This window comes from Mus caroli, chromosome 1, assembly GCF_900094665.2.
Source record: "Mus caroli chromosome 1, CAROLI_EIJ_v1.1, whole genome shotgun sequence".
In the NCBI taxonomy this organism is placed as follows: Eukaryota; Metazoa; Chordata; class Mammalia; order Rodentia; family Muridae; genus Mus; species Mus caroli.
The window spans coordinates 48,870,451-48,891,385 of record NC_034570.1 but is presented as its reverse complement, the minus strand read 5'-3'; the positions used below and the strand labels follow the sequence as shown (position 1 = coordinate 48,891,385).

The 20,935-nt window shown below is 41.8% G+C and overlaps 1 protein-coding gene across 2 annotated transcripts in view; it reads left to right on the top strand.

Moving 5' to 3' along the window:
* Positions 1-2,619, top strand: part of Sf3b1 (splicing factor 3b subunit 1) — a 40,986-nt gene extending 38,367 nt beyond the window's left edge. For both annotated transcript variants that reach the window (XM_021163741.1, XM_021163823.2), the window contains one exon: positions 307-2,619. In XM_021163741.1, coding sequence (XP_021019400.1) covers positions 307-465 — 159 coding nt within the window. In that variant the 3' untranslated portion in view covers positions 466-2,619. The remainder of the gene's footprint in view (positions 1-306) is intronic.
* Positions 2,620-20,935: the final 18,316 nt, after the last annotated feature.

The window sequence follows — 20,935 nt, the reverse complement described above, 5'->3', positions numbered from 1 at the left end:
TTTGTTACCCAGTTTCCAGATTTTTTTCCTTCCCTCTTCAAAGTAAGTACTTGTTTCTTTGTTTGTTTGTTTTATTTTATTTTTTGAGATGGGACCTCACTATGTAGCCTTGTTTGATCTGGAACTTACTATGTAGACCAGGCCAGCATTGAAGTAGAGAGATCCACTTGCTTCTGTTTCTAAGTGCTAGGATTAAAGGTGTGTGCCACCATGCATCATATTTATAGCTTATGGTATATTAAAGTTTCTTTCTTTCTTTATTTTCCCCTTGAAAATAGAAGTAACTCTACCTTTTATTTATTCTAGGGTCTGTTCCACCCAGCTCGGAAAGTCAGAGATGTGTATTGGAAAATTTACAACTCCATCTACATTGGCTCCCAGGATGCTCTCATAGCACATTACCCACGAATCTACAATGATGATAAGAACACCTATATTCGTTACGAACTTGACTATATCTTGTAACTTTGTGTCTAATACAGCTGTTTCACACCTTAAACCTGCTTCAATCTGATGATACAAACTTGTAAAACATTGCCGATCAGTGTAGAGCTGGTCATAGTGGAGGGATAGAAATCCAGTAGCATGATTTTTAAATAACTTTTGTTTTTTTGATGTTAAACAGTAAATGCCAGTAGTGACCAAGGACAGTGCTTATACACACTATACTGGAGGGATATCATTTTTTATTCATCTTTATGAAGATTTAGAATTCATTCCTTGTGTTTAAAGGGAATGTTTAATTGAGAAATAAACATTCGTGTACAAAATGCTAATTTGTGTGTGTTTTTTGAATATGACTTGTAAAATGCAAAACTTTGGTAAAGTACTGGTTTGTGTAGAATAAGTGGCTTAATTTCATCTTTTGTCACCTAGTCTATTATGGAACATAGCACGCAAACTATATAGTGATGGCCTGTTTGTCAAAAGCCCATTGTTTTGTTGGTAATGAAAAGAGTAGCTTGGGGTGCCCCTCCCCTCAGTGTAGCATAACCATTCCAGCACCATAGAAAAGTAGCGCTCTGACTGAGCTGTCTTGAGTATTATTTTGTACTTACATAGCACCTTTCACCTTGATTTCTCAAAATGCTTTATGAGCAGACATCAAGGATATATTTTACTTCTTGTCTAACTTTGGCTTGTGCTTATAAAGTGGAGAAGCTGTCTGTAACTTAGAATAGTGTATTTCCTGTTGGGAATGAGGCTATCTAAGAAATGCTTATATAGTAGGACAGTCTTTGGGCTTTTGTGGGATGCCTCTAATCAGTTTATTTATAAGCAGCTATTGAACACCTGTTGAATGCTAGCTACTGTCCGTTGACGAATGGGCTGCGAAGGTGCATATGATCCGGCCTTTCATGTAACGGAAGGGCGTGTGCAGAATCCTTAGGTACCAGGATGTTGTGCAGTGGAAGATGCAGAAATGCCTAGATTTGCTTAGCCTGTATGTAGCAGTCAGATACTGTGTTGGCTTAAGTGTGAGCATAAGCCAAAATGCTGTTCAGTTTATGAAGACCAAGCATTAAGGGGCTATTTTAATGTTTTGGGACAACTAATGAATCAGCTTTTTTTTTTTTTTTTTCTTCTTTTCTTTTTTTTTTTTTTAATTAAATGCCCCAAATTTCTTGTTTTAAAACTTTTCTAGCCACCACTGTTTTGTCTCCCTCTGTACTTGTGTGGATTCTAAAAGGAAATAAATTCTGCCATCAGTGTGGCTGGCATGTGACTACCACCCTCAGACTTTGAGGAGTGCCGGGCAGCTTGTGCTTCTGACTGTTAACAGGAAGACTCCGCTGGAAGATTAGATTAGATTAGAGACAGCTTCTGCTCTGCTTTCTCAGAATGGATACTGAGCGTTCACCGTCCCCATGCAGGACACACCGATTCTTGTTCCTTGTATGTGGTCTGACTATCATTGTGTAGTAAACCATTTTCCTGTTCTTAGAAATTTTCTAGCCATACCTAAGCACTTTTAAATGTTTTGTATAGTTGATTTCAAATAACCCTTGGTAATTACAATCTTGAACTGAGTATATTTCTCAAAGTTAAAATTTGACTTTAAACCACTTGGGAACATTTTATTGTACTATTAATTAAAATACTTAAGTTTGTTTAGCTTCTTGCTTTTTATTTAAAAATTAAAATTTGCAATAGAACTACAGATTGCAGATTGCAGGAGACTGCTTACCCCTTAAGTGACATTTTCCTGATGGAGGTAATCTGAGAATGGATAATGCTAAAGGCTGCAATCTCAAGATTAGGACCAAAATAGATGCTCAAAGATGTTTGGATTGTGAAATGCTCTTATTAAATAAGGAAAGCATTTTGGGATAAACCCTTGTGAAAGATGCTATGTCACGTTTTAACACTTCTCAAAACACTTTGATGTTTCTTAAGGTGAAAGTTAGGCAGGAGGAATTCATGTTCGTAAGGGGATAGAGGGGTGGGTTTTTCTCTGGGCTTTGGGTTTTTTTTTTCTCTGGGCATTGCCCTCTGATGGAATTGATACTTCTTTGGCTGTTTGATTTTATTTTTTTTATATTGTATTTTTAAAATTTGTTGTATGGTGCCCTGTGAGCATCAAGTACCACCAGATAAATAAAACTTATCACATCTAAAGTCTTAGTATACCAGTTCTTAATCTTAGTTGACTCTCTATGGTATCATGCTGTGTTTACTCTGTTGTGGTTTACCATTTTAACTACTTAGAGCTCTTTGGGTTGTTGGTCAAGCAAGTGAAATTAAATGTTGGGAAATGTTTTTTCTTTATGAAATAAGAAACTGAGGCATGCATGGAGCACCGGCCTGTAACCCCAGCACTGGGCAGAAGCGGGAGGGTTACAAGTTTTCCTGTTTGGAGCATGTATAAGACCCTGCCAAGTAGCTAATAAAACCTGAAATAAGTTGGAAGAAGATAATTGCAGGTTTATCAGATAAGTAGGCTGGCTCAGGCTTCCAGTGATGTTTACGTTTTGAACAGTTAAATGGAGATACATTATAGCAATCCCAGAATTACTCTTGTTTCTGCACTAACAGTTTAGGCAAGAAAATCCTATGCGGGGGATGTCCTATAAATGCACCCCCCCCCCCCATTTTGGCTTAGGTGCCAGGAACACCCCATCTCCTTGCCTCTACACACCATCTTTTGTCCTTTACAGGTGAAATTTTTGGGTTGAGAGACAGCTTCAGAGTTGAGATTTTGACTGGAAACTTGTAGCTCAGGCTAACCTAGAAATCTGGGTGGTCCTACCTTTACCTTCCAAAGTCTGGGATCACAGGCACATGCCGCTTGAAGCCTTAGGCTTTCAAGTAGGACTGCTGAATTATGGTGTATGTAGAAAGCATTTTGTTTTAAGCAATAATGCCTGCAAAGCAATTAGAAGTGATACTTAAAAATACCTGCGACACCTGCTGGTAAATGGCCACGTAAGTTCTGTGGAAGGGAGGCTGCAAAGGTGCATTGAGAGATGGCACACTTGGGTCTGGCACCTGAGGAGGCCTGCTCCATTTGGACCTCCTCAGAGGTCTCTTAAGGCCTCTGAGATGGTGAGAGAGGTAAGTTTGGGCAGACCTCACAGCAAAGTTAAGAACCCTTGAGATCTTTTAAGACTGCATTTAGCCTGCCATCATACTGTATATTCAGCCTGTTTAGCCGGCCTCTAAAGAGAATATAATGGATCTTACAATGCCTTCAGTATCTCCTGTAATCATCTTTTACAGCCTAAGTTAATACGTAGCATTCAAATCTTAACGTTATGTACTCTTAATGCTTCTGACCCAGAGTAACCTATGGATGTTGCAAAGAACCTTCTACAAGAAATATATAAATGTTGGAAGCAACCTGTGGATACAGCTTGATAACAAAAGGAAGAAATGGAGAATTCAAGTTTGAGCACACTTTTACTCAAATTCCAGAGGAAGTCTCTTATTTTAATGCAACAACCCATCTTAGTCTTGGAGGTTGTCGTTGGTGCAGACATTCATGTAGGAAGCAGTGGAGGAGGGGCTTCTACAATCTCCGTAACCAACAGAGTAACATGCCATGGGCGCTGGTTCAGCATGCTGCTGTAGTTGGTTCAAACTTTGGGAGTCTGACCCTGAGTACATTTTTTGTTTGTTTGTTTGTTTGTTTTTTAGGGGCAACAGCACAACTTAGTGAAAGATTTCCTGGAAATAACTCAATCCTTGTGTGCACAATAAAGCACAAAGTAAGTGAAAGATCAGACACGATAGTGCCAAGGTCACTTAGCTATTAACCATGTTTGCTCCCAAATTCTGTTTCCCATCCTTGGAAAGAACAACCCTGTGTGTTTAGTTCCCCTAGTGCTCTGTCTTCCTAGAGGAAGCTACTGAGTTGAGCATGACTTGTTGAGGAGTTAGTTAGCTTTGCCAGGCAGTCATGATTCATAGGCCTGAAGGGGCAGTGGCATATTTATAGTGTTCATATTAGGAAACTTGGAGATTTGTTAGTAGTGTTTTGGATGTTGTGACCTGTTGGATATACACTTTGTGTTTTAGTCTGATTGGTAAGTTTAGGCAGGATTTTATCTGTGGTGCTGAGGACGGAACCTAGGACCTCAAGCATGCCACAGGGATTCTACTGCAGACCCTCAGGCATGGGAAGGACGTGTTTAAAGAAATTAACCGAGTGCTTTTGGGGCTGGGGTTTCATCTGAAGTGATATTCTGGAAACTGCTGGCAGGTGGGGGTGGGTGGGGGTAGTGTCTGCAAATGGTGAATCGTTCATTCTTTGTGTATCATTACCACCTCTCTGCCGCGAGTTAAACATTGATAATAGTTTAGTAGTATGAGCACATCTTTAACTTCCGTGTAAAGTCAATAATCGTGTAGTTCAGCAAAGGTGGCTTCCAGTAGTGAAGGGAGACCAGGCTGGGTAAGTGGGGGTCGAGAGAGGTAAAGCAGATCATTCCATTTGTTAGACTTGGTACGTGTGTGTAATGTTTTAATAACTCAGCCCCACTCTCTTCCCCTCGGGTTTCTCCTTTATCTGTCCTGCCACTTCCCCTTTCCAGCTTGAAGTGCTCTTGAAACAAGCAAACAGCCCCACTGAGTCCACACAGTGCTGCTCATACATGCATAGGTATAGGACCTTCTACTGGAACATGTGAGGGAAGAGAACAGGGCGCTACCACAGTACGGACTCACTCACTGCTTTTGGTGTTAGTCCTGGGTTTAGAACCTGGTATGCCAACTGCTGGTTGTGTGACCTTGGACAACTTCATCTCAGGTGTTTTTTTTTTTTTTTTTGTTTTTCAAGACAGGGTTTCTCTGTGTAGTCTTGGCTGTCCTGGAACTCACGGTGTAGACCAGGCTGGCCTCGAACTCAGAAATCCACTTGCCTCTGCCTCTCAAGTGCTGGGATTAAAGGTGTGCACCACCACACCCGGCACCCATCTCAGTTTTTCAATTCATGGAATGGACATATTTTTTTTCCTCAGTAAGTGGCAATCTTAAGTGGAGAGGTATGAGATAGTGTTATACATATCCCGGCATCCTGCTATAATCTTATTTTTTATTCTATTTATTGTTTCTATTGTGATGAAGGAGACTTTATGGTTTGAGTTGAGACCACTTTGAAAAAGCCAAAGAGGTCATCATAGTTAGGATCTTTATGCTTAAAGGAAAAAATTTTAAAAACAATATTTTGTTTTTNTTTTTTTTTTTTTTTTNTTTTTTCGAGACAGGGTTTCTCTGTATAGCCCTGGCTGTCCTGGAACTCACTCTGTAGACCAGGCTGGCCTCGAACTCAGAAATCCGCCTGCCTCTGCCTCCCGAGTGCTGGGATTAAAGGCGTGCGCCACCACGCCCGGCTAAAAACAATATTTTATAAGCAGCAGCATGGCTTCCATACGATTAATGCTTGTACTGGCAGGTTTTGTGTGCCAATTTGACACAGGCTGGAGTTATCACAGAGAAAGGAGCTTCAGTTGGGGAAATGCCTCCATGAGATCCAGCTGTGGGTCATTTTCTCAATTAGTGATGCAGGCAGGGCCCCTTGTGGGTGTTACCATCTCTGGGCTGGTAGTCTTGGTTCTATAAGAGAGCAGGCTGAGCAAGCCAGGGGAAGCAAGCCAGTAAGAAACCTCCCTCCATGGCCTCTGCATCAGCTCTTGCTTCCTGACCTGCTTGAGTTCCAGTCCTGACTTCCTATAGTGATGAACAGCAGTTTGGAAGTGTAAGCTGAATAAACCCTTTCCTTCCCAACTTGGTTCTTGGTCATGTTTGTGCAGGAATAGAAACCCTGATTAAGACAAATTGGTATCAGCATAGTGGGAAATTCCTGTGCATACCTGACCATGTTTTGGGGAGGGCCGTGGAAGGACTTTGGACTTTGGAATGGGCTAGAAGATCCATCCAGTGTTAAGAACTCTGTGGGATATTGTGTAGGAGCTTGGAAGATAATGTTGAGAACAGTGCAGAAAATGGAGGCCTGGCTTGTGAAATTCCAGAGGGAAGATTAAAGACTCTTATCAGGGCTGTTGCTATTTTGGTTGTTAAGATTCTGTGGTTCTGGTTAGCTGGGGCTGAAGAATCAGCTGTGATTAACAAGATACCAGAACTACTAAAGTGAAACCTTTGCATTACTGGGACTATTGATGTTGGCTAGCTGGAGCTAAGAAATTAGCAGTGATTAAGAAGAGACCAGCATCGTTGAGGTGACATCTTCTGGGAAGTGTTTTCTGAGAGCACAAAGAGGCTGTGTTCCAGAGATAGCCAAGGTTGTACTCCTGCTGCAGCGGGACTTGGTAATGTGTAAGAGTCACCCAGGTGGTACTGGTTTTGAAGGCATGAAGGGGTCATGCAGAGCAGCTGAGGCTTGGCACTGTGAGAGGCCATGGAAGGCCATTGGTGAAGGTGTAGCCTCAGTTGCAATTGATGGCCCAGGACTGAAGGGGTCATGCAATGTTTTGGAGATGCCAGTACCATGAGATGACCACCAAAAACAGCAGCCACAGTGGAGTATAGGCATCTGGAGCCTAGAAGACAACACGTGTGCTACAAAGGGCATGGCTGGAGAAGTGACCCAAGCCCTTGGAGGAGCCTAGAAGATTGTGAGTTGGATTCCAGAATTGGATGGTTGGCGCCTGACTTTGCTTTTGGTTGTGACTGTGCCCTGATATTTTTCCCTCTTGAAGAAAGCATTTTAGTGGAGCCCACAGTTAAGAGACTTTTAATTGTAAAAAGACTGGATTTTAAAAGATATTGGATATTTTAAAGGGATGGAACTTTTAATATGCAAGGCTGTGGGACTTATAATATTATTTAGATCTTGGGGATGCATAAGAAAGGGTTGAGGCCTAATAGTGATGTGTTTGTGAAGTTGACAAGGGGTCAGTTTTACTGGCTGGTTTTGTGTGTCAACTTGACACACGCTGGAGTTATCACAGAAAAAAGGAGCTTCAGTTGGGGAAATGCCTCCATGAAATCCAGCTGTAAGGCATTTTCTCAATTAGTGATCAAGCAGGGAGCGTCCCTTGTGGGTGGTACCATTTCTGGGCTGGTAGTCTTTGGTTCTATAAGAAAGCAAGCTTAGCAAGCCAGTAAAAAAAATCCTTCCATGGTCTCTGCATCAGCTCCTGCTTCTTGACCTGCTTGAGTTCCAGTCCTGACTTCTTTAGTAACGAACAGTGGTTTGGAGGTGTAAGCTGAATAAACCCTTTCCTCCCCAACTTGGTCCTTGGTCATGATGTTTTGTTCAGGAATAGATACCTTGACTAAGACAATGCTTTATAATTATGAAAAAATATCATAATTTACTTTTCACAGCGGCCTTCAGAAGTGGACATTTATTCCTGCTGTCTGGAGGAGAAAGGGCTCTGGGAGGTTGGGAAGCGGCATGTAGGCATGTAATCAGCTGGCACTGGCTTGACTCCTAGCTGATATTGCCAATGGATACATTTAGTATGCCAGGATTTTAAGTGCTGAAATTGAGTTTTGGTCTTAGTCTTGTAGAATAGTTACATATTTTAAAAATACCCAACCCAGGGACTGAAACAGTGGCCTCATGTATGACCACACATGCTCTGTTTTGAGACGAGGTTTCACCAGGTAGCCTCAACTGACTTCAAACTGGAAATCCTTCTGCCTCAGCCCTCTAGCACTGGCATTATAGATGTGCACTACCATGCCCAACTCAGTTCCTCTCTTGCTGTTACCTGAACTGGCTGCCCTGCCTTGGCATATGCCAAGGTTCATGGGTCCTCTTCACCTGACTGGCTCCTGCCAGTTCTTTGACAACAAGCTTCGTTGACTGTGTGGTAAGATATGGCAGCACCCCCGATCCACACTGCTCATCACTCTGCACTCAGGTTTCTCTTCACTCAGGTGGACTGTGTATGTCCACAGAGCACGGACGACTCCCTGCTTATCCTCCTGTCTATGGCACCTGTGCCTAGGGACTCAATGTGAAAGCTGACCCCTGAATTATTTCAGACAGATTATTGATACCAAGAATTGTGCAAGAAATTCGAAGCATGAGAGTGGGCAGACATATTTTCAAGCAAATAACTCTCTGATGGTAACTCACAAGGGGTGAGAGTTCACTGCTGGATTGAGGCAGATCTGTGAAGAGCTTTGTTCAAAACATTCTGATTTCTGTAGTAAACTTAGTTTCTGAAAGGGGGCAGCAAAGCCCAGGAAAACAAAGACTTCCCCCTTTGTGAGGAATTTGAAAAGAGAACAGTCCTAGAAATCTGACAAGCCTTATGTATGAATAAAGGCTGCTAGGAAGGGTATATTTCTATTAAATGAATATTTACTATTACTTGATCTAAGTTTTAAAAGACAAAGGCTGTTTAAAATAATGTAAACAAGCATTTCTCTCATTTATTACAAAAATATTTTAAAATTGAGTGCTTTTTTTTTTTTGCCACCATTTGACCATAATTTATAAACCTTACTCAAACAGTAACTGGCAATGTTCTGTGCCTAGTGCCCATGTGACTGAAGCCCTCAAGAACCACACAACAAGTCGGGCAGTGGTGGCGCACGCCTTTAGTCCCAGCACTCGGGAGGCAGAGGCAGACGGACTTCTGAGTTCGAGGCCAGCCTGGTCTACAGAGCGAGTTCTAGGACAGCCAGGGCTATACAGAGAAACCCTGTCTNAAAAAAAAAAAAAAAANAAAACAAAGCAAGAACAGACCAACATCACACACCTTTTAGGTGAGGGAGCCCGGATTCACACGTGAGCTGTTTGGCTCCAAGAACTGATTTTTTTCCCCCCAACATTTCACTCTGCTGCTTTCAGGATAAAGGTCCCCTTTTTGCTGTATATTGATTTAAAAATGAAAAATATTTATTTGTATTTTACATGGATGAGTATTTTGGCAGCAGGTATGATGTATATGCTGTGTAGTCAGGAGGAAGGCAGAGAGAGAGAGAGAGAGAGAGAGAGAGAGAGAGAGAGAGAGAGAGAGAGAGAGAGAGAGAAATAAAACCTGCCTATTTGCTACAAGCAAAAAGGATGCATTTTTAAATTTTGATTTAATAGTTTTTAAGGATCCAAGGGGATGCAGATTTTGCCAGAAGCACATGAGGGTTTCTTCCTGCAGTTCAGAACTGATATAAAGAGTTTAAGAGGAGAGAGAGAGAGCCAGTTGGTAGATCCAGCAAACATTAAGCTCCACAGAAGAGAGAAGTTAGGGAGAATGAATGAACAGATGCCTTAAAGATATATAAAAATCTTGCCAGGACAATTTATCCGGATCTTTGAACGTGGTCTACTCATGGGATTCTTGGGATTTCTTTGCCTAATATGACAAAATATAAAGCCTGGAAATAGGCTTATATAGTAAGTAGAGGGAATTTAATTGAAGTTACTTACAGAGAAATAAAAATATTGAGGCATTGGATCTTAAAAAATTAGATCAGGCTGGAGAGATGGCTTAGCGGTTAAGAGCACTGACTGCTCTTCTGAAGATCCTGAGTTCAAATCCCACAACCATCTGTAACAAGAACTGACACCGCCTTCTGGTGTATCTGAAAATAGCTACAATATACTTACATATAATAAATAAATCTTTTTTTTTTTTTTTTTAAAAGCCAGGCAGTGGTGGCACACACCTTTAATTCCAGCACTTGGGAGGCAGAGGCAGGAGGATTTCTGAGTTTGAGGCCAGCCTGGTCTACAGAGTTCCAGGACAGCCAGGGCTATACAGAGAAACCCTGTCTCAAAACAACAAAAAAATTAGATCAAAGGCAGGGGGTAGGTCCCCTAGCCTATCTCAGACAGTAGAAATTTAGGCCTTGAGAATTATATAAGAGAGCCTGAAAGTAGGTTCATATGGTAAGTAGACAGAGATATTAAATAAATAATGCAGGCCTTGATCTCACGAAGGGCAGGGCAGGAGAAAGCAGAACAGGGTCTCATCAGTTAATATTTGCTTGATTGCTTTATTTACTTTGAATTGTTTTATTTATCAGAATGAGTGTGGTTATGAGTTTGGTGGTTATATTAAAATTCCTCTGGAAGAGAGGTCAAACTAAACATTTTATGATTTCTGGTTACTGGACCAAGGACTTGTTATGTTGAGAGTCTCTGAATTCGTGTTGACAGGATAGGAGAAGAGACTAGATTCCATCCAGAATCATATGGATCAGGAGTCCTCCTGAAGAACTAGAAAAGTTTGAGAAACTCAAACAGGACAGGTAGAGATTCATTGTGCCATCCTTTACGTGACAATGAAGGAAGACTTCTTATAATTGGTTATTGATAAAATCAACTCATAAAAAAGACAGCTGTCTTTCACCTGCTCAAACAAGGAGTAGAATTATTTCTTAACTGATTTGTGCACCCTGCACAATCCATGTGAAAATCTTTTTATTCTTTAAAAAATTATGTATTTGTTTGTTTATTTAATGTATGTGAGTACACTGTTGCTGTCATCAGACACACCAGAAGAGGGCATTGGATCCCATGACAGATGGTTGTGAACCACCATGTGGTTGCTGGGAATTGAACTCAGGATCTCTGGAAGAGCAGTCAATGCTTTTTAACTGCTGAGCCATCTCTCCAGTCCCCATATGAAAATCTTAATGGTACTAAAATTTAGTTGTAAACACCATATATTGCAGAATGTACAGCTCTGACAAGACTCATCTGCTGGGATGCTGAACTGACCTGCTGTTCTAGCCCCCTGCTTCCTGATGCTGTCCTTGTTTCCAGAACAGCTTTAGGATTGCTGCTGATTCTAGGTCATCTCCCCTCATTCAACCTTTCAGACAGATCCGGTCAGAACTTCAGTCAAGTTCTGAACCTTCCAGATATGCAGAGACGGGATAACGGATGTCAAAGCTAGCTTTCTTAAGTCTAAACAGTTTTCTAGTTTTCCTACCCCTTTTAACCCCTTTAGAGAATTTCTCATTGCCCATATTCAGCAGGAAGTAGCTATGAAGAGTTGTTAGCCCAATTCCCTGGGTTTGGATGTCTGGTAATGGTTATTTCACAAATTATAGATAGGTTGTCGTTTTGAGGGATAATTTAGAAATGGTCATAATTTTGAACAGGGAAGAAATAGATGGGATGGATTACTAAATTTTATTCTTGAATAAAGCATGGTGTAGCCATATTCTTAATTGATAGAGATCTTTATAATTGATACAAATTGAAGTTATAATTTCTTACATTGGTACAGAATTTATATTGTTACAGATTTAAGTTTTTCATTGGTGTGCATTTCTTATATTGGTACAAAATTTGAGATTAATATTGTTACTCTTAGGCATTGTGCCTATGGAACTCATTTAAGAATACAATGCTTAGACTCAGTCCTCCTAATCACTGCTTTACAAACCGTTTAGGATGATTCAGTAATGCAAGTTAAGATCCAGATAGTAAACTTATACTTATGATGGATTCTAATTTAAATAGAATAAAGTACTTTCAATTGACTCAAATATAAATGGCTAAGAGAAGCCAAGGTTTAAAAGTTCAAAATACTTTACATAGTCTTCAGAAACATCAGAAATCCACAGAATGTGACATTTAATGCTATTTCATTATTAAGAATCCTTTGACAATGTGACATATCTGTTCTGGACAGTTTCCCTCTTCCCCTTTAAGAAGATTTGAGCATATTTACCTCCATGTGAGGTTGCTTATTGTGGCAAGGTAGCCACAATAAAAATTGCTTATATCATCTGCAGACAAAATACTTCCCAGGAAAAGGACACACTATGTAGAATAGTTGATTGATAGCTCTGCCAATACAGGGTAAGCGGTCCTTCATAATTCTGCTTTACAAAGGTCTACCAGATGGTTCTGGTCCAAAAGGCTGATGGCAGATGCTCCAACATTATAAGGATTTAGGGGCTGTATAGGTAGTCAGCTGTCTCTATAATTTTTTAAGTTTTTGAAGCCATGTTTGTTGCTTCCTATATACTCAGGTAATATTTAATTTGTTCTCAGATTTCTGAAGAGATTGAAGACTAGTTATAGTCTCATAATCAAGCTAAAGTTATTTAACATTAAGAGGGACATTATAGAGTGGAAGACATGTTTTTCAGATGGTGTTACAGGCTAAAATCGAAACATAATCCAGGGGTAGAAACATACTTCTTTAAGTTAGGAATGATGGAAGAGAACTTTAGGTGACAGACATGATAGACTGGATGTTAATTGTATATCATACTTTGTATTTTATTGGACAGAAAAGAGGGGTGGTTCTGATGCTAAGGTCTTGTTCCCCACTGGTTCTTGATTGATCAATAAAGATGCCAGGAGCCAATTGCTGGGTGGAAGGAAAGAGGCTGGACTTCTGGGTCTCTACAGGCAGGCTAAGGGATGCGGGAAGAGGAAGGGAGATTTTGCCATGCTTCAGAGGGAGAAAGGTGTCTAGCTATGTGAGGTCTTGGGTGGAGCAGCCATAGGCCACTTCCTCAGGCAGAAGATTGGAAAGACAACTAAAACTGAGGACAGTTTTGGGTTGCTGAATAAGGAGAAGGTAACTGAGCAACTAAAGCTGAGGACAGATTAGGGTGCTGAACTAAGAGTATTGAGAAGGGCACATAAGCTGAGAGAAATTAGAAGTGCCCAGCAATTGAGCTTGAAAGGTTGAAAAATAAGCTAATGTGTGTGTTTCATCTGTGGATCTGAGGGAATCTGGGTGGAGATGGTAGTGTGGTCCACCTGGAGCTTAAAGTGGGGTAGCAAAAACTGCACATTACAAGATGGTGCTCCAAATAGACATTTTAAACCATCAGTGAAAACCTCCAGTGCTAGGAATGGGTTATATCTTGTTGGGTTGTTGGCTAGAAGGGTCCCATAGAAGTCACCAAACATTATTGGCTATTGTGAAGGCTATTGCCTAACCCTCTACACCTGATGGTAAGGTCGTCCTGCTAAGGACAACACTTACTTATGTCACTGAACATGGAGAAGTAGAGCTTGTACCCAACTAGAAGCTTGACCTCTCCTGACTGATGTTTATGGTTCTGGAAGCACTTTGCATAGCACTAGAGGAGAAAATCAGTCATCAGTGCCACCCAGCTACAAACTCTGCCACCTTGTCTTAGAGGTCTATTGTTGTGAAGAGACACCATGACCATGGATGCTCTTATAAAGGAAAACATTTCATTGGGGACTGGCTTACAGTTTAGAGGTTTAGTCCATTTTTATCATGGCAGGAAGCATGGGATCTCAGAGGCAGACATGGGGGTAGAGAGGAGCTGAGAGTTCTACATTTGGATCTGCAAGCAGCAGATAAAGAGCGAGAGATACTGGGCTTGACTTGAACATTTAAACCCCAAAGCCTATCTTTAGTGACACACTTCCCAACAAGGCCATACCCACTCAAACAAGGCCATACCTCCCAATAGTGTCACTCCTTGGTGACCAAACATTCAAATCTATAAGCCTATGGGGGTCATTACTATTTAAACCAACACCATTATTTAACTACAAACCCTGCCATCTACAACAGTGACCTGCCTGAAGTATATACTGGTGCAGTGTGGTACAGATGTTATGAGAGTAACCAACCACTTTTTTGATTGGATTTAAGCTACTCTATGAGAGGGAACATATAGCTGACATTGATAAAGTGGTCAAGAATCTGAGACTAGATGGACCCTAAGGAAAAACCTATTACTATTTTTTATTTAAAAAAATTATAATATAATCACACCACTTCCACCCTCCCTGTCAGAAACCTTAAAATTTCATGCAGTTCTTGGCATTATTTCTTGTCCTGTTGGAAAGTCCATGTACATATTTTGAAAAGTTTTCCATTATCAGCTTCAGAGTTTCAGTACTCATATGAAAGTTTTTGATCCGTTTTAAACTGTCTTTTGTGTGGGGTAAGATATCGCAATCCAGTTTCATTCTTCTACCTGTGAACATCCAGTTTTTCTAGTACCATTACTGAAACAGCTGCCTTTCCAACAATGTTTGTTGAAACCTTTCAACCTTTGTCAGGCAGCTGTTGCCATGTTGGCTCCTTTCTGGGTTGAATGTTTTTGTTTTGCCCATTCTTCTGTTTTTGTATTAATACCATTGTTGCTGTGGTTCTGTAGTATAATTTAAGATCAGGTGTTTTGACATGTTTGCTCTTTCTGTTGACGATTGTTTTAGCTGTTTGGAATAATTTGTGTTTCCATGTGAAGTTTAGGCTTATTTGGTTTTGTGTGTGAGTGTGAAGTGTGTTACTAGAATTTTGAGGAGGAGTGTCTTGAATCGGTGGCTCTCTTTGGTGACAGAGCCAATGTCACAGTTTGGATTCTGCCAATCCACAAGCACAAGAGGCACGCTCATCTTCTGCCTTCGTCACTTTTTTTCTTCTGTGCTTTACAGTTTCCATCACAGAAGTTCTTCATTTTGTTTCGGTTTATCCTTAGGTCTTTTATTTAGAAACTATTGTCAATAGGAGTTTTTAATTTAAATTTCTTTTTGCTTTTTTTTTGATAATTTCATACACAAATAATGTCTTTACATCACTTCTCCCTTTCTTTTTCCCATTTCAACTCCTCCCATGTTTCCTCTGACCTCCTCTCAAGTTCATGACCTCTTGTATAATTATTGTTACAGGTATCTACATCTATCTATCTATCTATCTATCTATCTATCTATCCATCCGTATACACCTCCTACATTTATCTCCCACTGCTCCCATTTAGTGTTGATTTTATGTACACACGCTCAGGGCTGACTCCTGGGACTGGGTAACATATCAGGCGATCATTAGCAGAGAGGACTGATTCTCCCTCTCCCAGCAGCTACTGTTTCAACTATAACATAAGTCTAAGGACACCAGCCAGTTTAGAATGTGAGCTGTGAGGTGAGTGGGTGTCCAGATGCTCCCAGTGCAAATCGGGGGACAGATGCTGTGTATGCAGAGTACTGGCTTTGTTTGCCTCATTTGCTCCAGAGGGAAAAAAATGTATAAATGTTTGCATCTGGAGTAACTTCATGTGTGCACAGGGAGGAGGCCAGGAAATGGAAACCATGTGGTGCAGATTTGGGCCTTGAAGCTTCATGCTTCCCCACAAGGAAGAAGAAGAAAACATGCCAGTGCTGGTTTTAGGTGATTGTTAGGATATGAACTAGGCAATTGTTTCTGTTCCTTAGGCAGAGTAACAGCAAAATCACATTTCACTTGTTGAAATCTGACAAAATTGAACAGAATAAGAGGCTCAGGATGCTGTAGTAAAAATGACCTATAAAATGTAAATGACCCTCCAATGACTTGGCCTCAGGCACTGTATTAGTCAGTTTTCTCTAAGAGTAACAGAATTTATAGAATGAATTTCTCTCTCCATATAAAACAGGGATTTATTAAATGACTCAAAGACTTCGGTCCAGCTAACTCAACAATGGCTGGCTGGGAATTGGAAGTCAGAGGCTAGACGCCTTAGCTGCTCTTCAGGAGACGCTGGAATCCTGAAGACGTAGGCTGTAATGCCAGTGAAGGAACGGACTTGCCAGGAAGGTGAGGGCAAGCAGGCAAAGAGCCAAAGCTTCCTTCTACCATGTCCTTCAAAAGGCTTCCAGCAAGAGGCGGGGCCCAGATTAAAGGTGTGTCTTCTTGCCTCAAAGATCAATTAGAAGTGGATCTACCTACTTCAAATTGAGTAAAAATCCCTCACAGGTGTACCTTCCATGTTTGGATTTTACTTAATTCCAGATGTAGTCAGGTTGACCATCAAGCGTGGTCATCACAGGCTCATTCTGGAGTATCATAGAATTGTGTGAACTTGGATTATGCTTCTCCTTGCCATCGTCTGCTGTGGTGCCTGTTGTATGCTCATGTTTACAGCACTAGTCTTGAAAAGTAAGTTCTCTATTAATCCCTCCTATCCTTTCAAAGTCACCATTGTACAAAGAACTTAGTCAGATAGGGAGAGTGGAGGAGTGGACAGCCAGGGTCTGACAGGGCTGGGAGGCACTGGCATGAATTGGAGAGTGGATTACAAAACAAGGATGGACATTTGTGAATCAAATGGATCAGCCATGTGTGAGAGAAGTACGAATATTATTTGATGGGCTGGTGCAGTATCAGGCTCACAGTGATCTCAGAGTTAAGAGACAGGAGGCAGAGACAAGGGAATCCCCAAAAATTCATGGCCCAGGTAGTCAGGCATATGTAGTGGTGTCAACTGAGGTGGAGGATGATAATTGACACATAGCGGTCACTCCCTAACCTCCTTATGAATGCCGTGACACATATATACACATAAGAATGCAGAGAGAGGGAGAGGGAGAGAGAGATATTTTTAAATTTCTACCTTTGGAGAGTTAACCCATGGCCTTGCATATGTCAGGCAAACACTGATTTGCATCTCTAGACTTTTTCCTCTTTTTTATTTTGATGTTTCGATTGAGAACCTAGCCTTTAGTGACTGAGCCATTTCTCCAGACCTTCTTTTTACTTTGGGACAGGGTCTCCCTATGTAGCCTAGGCTGGCCTTAAACTCTTAATTCTCTTGCCTTAAAATAAAGGGAATTACAGGTGTGTAATTACAGGGAATTAAAGTATACCATCAGGCATACTTTCAAAAGATTCTTGATCTCAGGTTGGAAAACTGATTTAGCTAAAAGGACATTGTCTGTCTGTCTGTCTGTCTGTCTATCTCTGTGGCAACAGACAGCTACATCTATATCTTGAGACAGGAGACCAAAGAAACTTCCTTGCAAGGCCTGTGGCTTAACATGAGTTCCGGGGAGAATAGAGCGATTGTTCTGGAGGAAAAAGTTAATGCCTCTAAAGTTTCTTTATTTTAAAAGTTTGGATTTAACATCTGCGGTGGAGAGAACAAAATAAATCCCAACTGGCCTCCTTCTTTGTCTTATTTCTCATTTAAGCATGGGGGTGGAAAGAGGCTGCAATTGAAACATGAGCCATGAAAACACAGTGATTCACAGTTAGGAAGCCAATGGTTTACAGATGGCACAAACAAGAGAGAAGTGGGGAGGGGTAGAGAGGGGCAGGGAGACCACAGCCAGTCACTTTATCATACAGGCCAGGTAGAAATCCAGGCTAACAACAACACTATCTCTGGACTTCTTGAGAATTCTATAACTTGGCACAAAGAACAGTAGAGATAGCATGTAACAACGTTTTATATTTAGATTTCTATGTATTCCCAATCTGGCCCAGTCAAAATGGACATTTTTGGTTCAAGGGTTCTTCGGCTGAACCGGGACCTCAGGCATGCTCAGTATGAACTCTCCTCTGAGCTCCACTTCCCTTCGTCCCCACAGGCTCTTTCCTCACACACTAGGAAGCACAAAAGGGCTAAGATGGGACTAGTTGTTATCAATGTATTAAAACTGGAACCCAACAAGCCAGTGACAACAACAGAGGTTTCTGCCCATCTCTACACGTAAGGAATGCTCACTCCTCATCCAGTAAACTCCCTAGAAATGGAAGGGTAGAGTCAGGAAGCACAGGGCGAAAAGCTTTTCCTGACACCACAGGGTGGTGGTGCTCATGAACTCACAGCAGTTGTGGCTGTTCACACACACAAAGCCTGCGCAGTATCAAGCCAGTCAGCATTGCAGCATGGAGGGGTCGGGGGGAACCCCTTCCCTGGCAAGAACTCTAGATATCTGAGGAGCTTCTGATGATTGACAGCTGCTAGAGGAGGGAGAGTCAGCTTTCTTTAGGGGCCTGGAGCTTGGTGGGTCAGTCATGGTCCTGTGGATGCCTACCCGCCTTTGAGTATACCGGCAGAAAGAACACTTTGGGCTCTGAGGTGTTTGTTTTGTTCTGTTTTTTTTTTTTTTCTTCTTCATTCAAAACAGGGTCTCTCTGTGTAGCCCTGGCATTTCTGTAACTAATTTTGTAGACCTAGGTTGGCCTAAAACTCACAGAGATTCACCTGCCTCTGCCTCCCAAGTGCTGGGATTAAGGGTGCATGCCACCACCTTCCAGCTTGGGCTCTGTGGGTTATTAAAAAGAAGAAGATATGAAGTTAGGAGAGGGTGAGGCAAGATCTCAAGGGGTAGGAGGTGTGGGGTTGAGTATAACCAAAATATACTGCATGAATGTATGAAATACTTTAGTAATTAATAAAACACATTTAAAAGTTCCCTCTAACATTAGCTTCCTTTCAAATAGACATTTTCTTCTTCTCTCCTTCCTTCCCCTGGTCCTCCTCCTCCTCTTCCTCCTCCTCCTCGTTTTCTTCAGAATTTTGCCCAAGCTATTCTTGAATTCAAGATCCCCCTGTGTTAACTTTCTATGTGCTAAGGTAATAAGATTACAGATATATACTATCATACCTGGCTCTCTCAATAGACATTTAAAGATTTTTAAAAAAAGAGCCATCAAGCTCAGCCAAGTGTGGAAGTGGTAACTTAAGGGTTCTTTGGAAAGTCAGTTGTGTTGCATGATGTTTCGCTGGGGCAAACATGAAAAGGAATGTTTCACGGAAGCAGACACAAGTAAAAGGATGTTCTGCTAAAATAAGCATGTGAAAAGACATGTGGTGAAGGATTCTTCACTAACAGCGTGTGCATGTATTGGTCTGCTTTACACTGCATAGTTGAACTGCATTTGTTAGGAGTCCACAGAGAAATGCATCAAAAAACTTCTGGTGGTGTGCTGTAGTTTCAGTTTCTTGCTGCTTTCTTAGACTCAGGCTGACTGGCAGAGTGAGGTCAGCTGAGACGGACACATGTGCTGAGACAAGACCCATGGAGGACATGCAATGTTTGGAGGATATAGGAGGAGGCGGCAGGATTTCCCCTGTCCAATCACATTAAAATATTAGTGCAGCAGGAGGCCTGTGATTGCACAGGGAAGAGGGAGGTGGAGCTAAGAGTTGGAGAGACAGAGCATGTCTCAGGGATAGGAGGGAGAGGCCAAGATGGAGGAGGACAGACAGGAGGAAAACCTGAACCAGTGTGGCTTTAGATAGCCACAGGTCGTTATGATATCATAAGGTTAGAATAATTGGGATAAAACTTTGACCATTATCAATTGGTTCTGAAATTATTGTATTGGCATCTTGCGAATTGAGAATTTATTGATATATAAATCTGCCTTGTGAATTGTAAGCTTCTAGAGTTTTGTTTTACTGGGTTACTGGAATGTGGGAGTGCTGACTACAGGGGTTTATGGCTGAGAAGGAACTAGCGGCTCCAGAGACAAGTGAACCAGAGCAGAGAGTTGTGGCGGCTGACCTCGGGGTGGATGGTCATTGCGTGGGGCTGGCATGGCAGTGAAGGGAACTCCAGCCCTGTCAGAGAGTTAGGGGGCAAAGAGTAGCACAGAGGGACCACTGGGACAGAGAGAGGCTGACAGTAGCGCTGGAACCCCAATGGTCATTTTTAATAATTTCCGCAACAGATATAAATAAGACTCAAGAGACAGTGACATAGCTGTCTCTTGTGAGGCTATGCCAGTGCCTGGCAAATACAGAAGTGGATGCTCCCAGTCATCTATAGGATGGAACACCGGGCCCCCAATGGAGGAGCTAGAGAAAGNACCCAAGGAGCTGAAGGGGTCTGCAACCCTATAGGTGGAACAACAATATGAACTAACCAGTACCCCCCCCCCCCTCCCCGAGCTCCTGTCTCTAGCTGCATATGTATCAGAAGATGGCCTAGCCGGCCATCTTTGGGAAGAGAGGCCCCTTGGTATTGCAAACTTTATATGCCCCAGTACAGGGGAATGCCAGGATCAAGAAGTGGGAGTGGGTAGGTAGGGGAGCAGGGCAGAGGGAGGGTATAGGGGACTTTGGGGATAACATTTGAAACGTAAATGAAGAAAATATCTAATAAAAAGTTAGAATGCAAGATAATTGAGGTACAGATTGTAAACTCATTATGTTAGGATAGATGATAAAATACTTTATCTAAATTGCCAAATATAATGGACTGGACATTAAAAAAAAGAGAGAGAGAGAGAGACAGTGCCAGTGATCTTGGCTTGCTGGTTAAAGCTAGCTGTGCAATGGCTGTTGGTCTTGAGTCTTCATGATCTTCACTTCTCTGAGAGAGGCACAGCCTGAGAACTTTCCCTGGTGTCCCTCCAGGTCCTTCCTGCTGACTCTGGCTGAGGCCTGGCTGTCTCTGCTAGGCAGTGCCACCTCTGCTGATTCATATTTGCTATCCTGACTCTACCATACTAGACTGCTGGTGTATCCATGAAGTGTTTGTGAGTGGATGGAGCTGCTGCTGCTAACCTGTGAGCTGAACTGCCGATTTCCAGACAACACAGATGGGAATTGCTCCAAAGAACCTTTCTAAGCAGGTCCATTTTCTCTGTATCCTTTCTTTCCCACTACCTCTGTTGGGGGGGGGGGGCTAAAAGGGAGGTGAAAGTGTTTAAGAACCATCATTAAAAATAAGGTTTGAAAAAAAAAATCAAAGTTACAATGGTTAATGCCTGTAATCTCAGCTCTTGGGGATGGGGTATATGCAGGGTGAGATAGAAGGATTTTGAGTTCAGGGTCAGACTAGGCTATTAGCAAA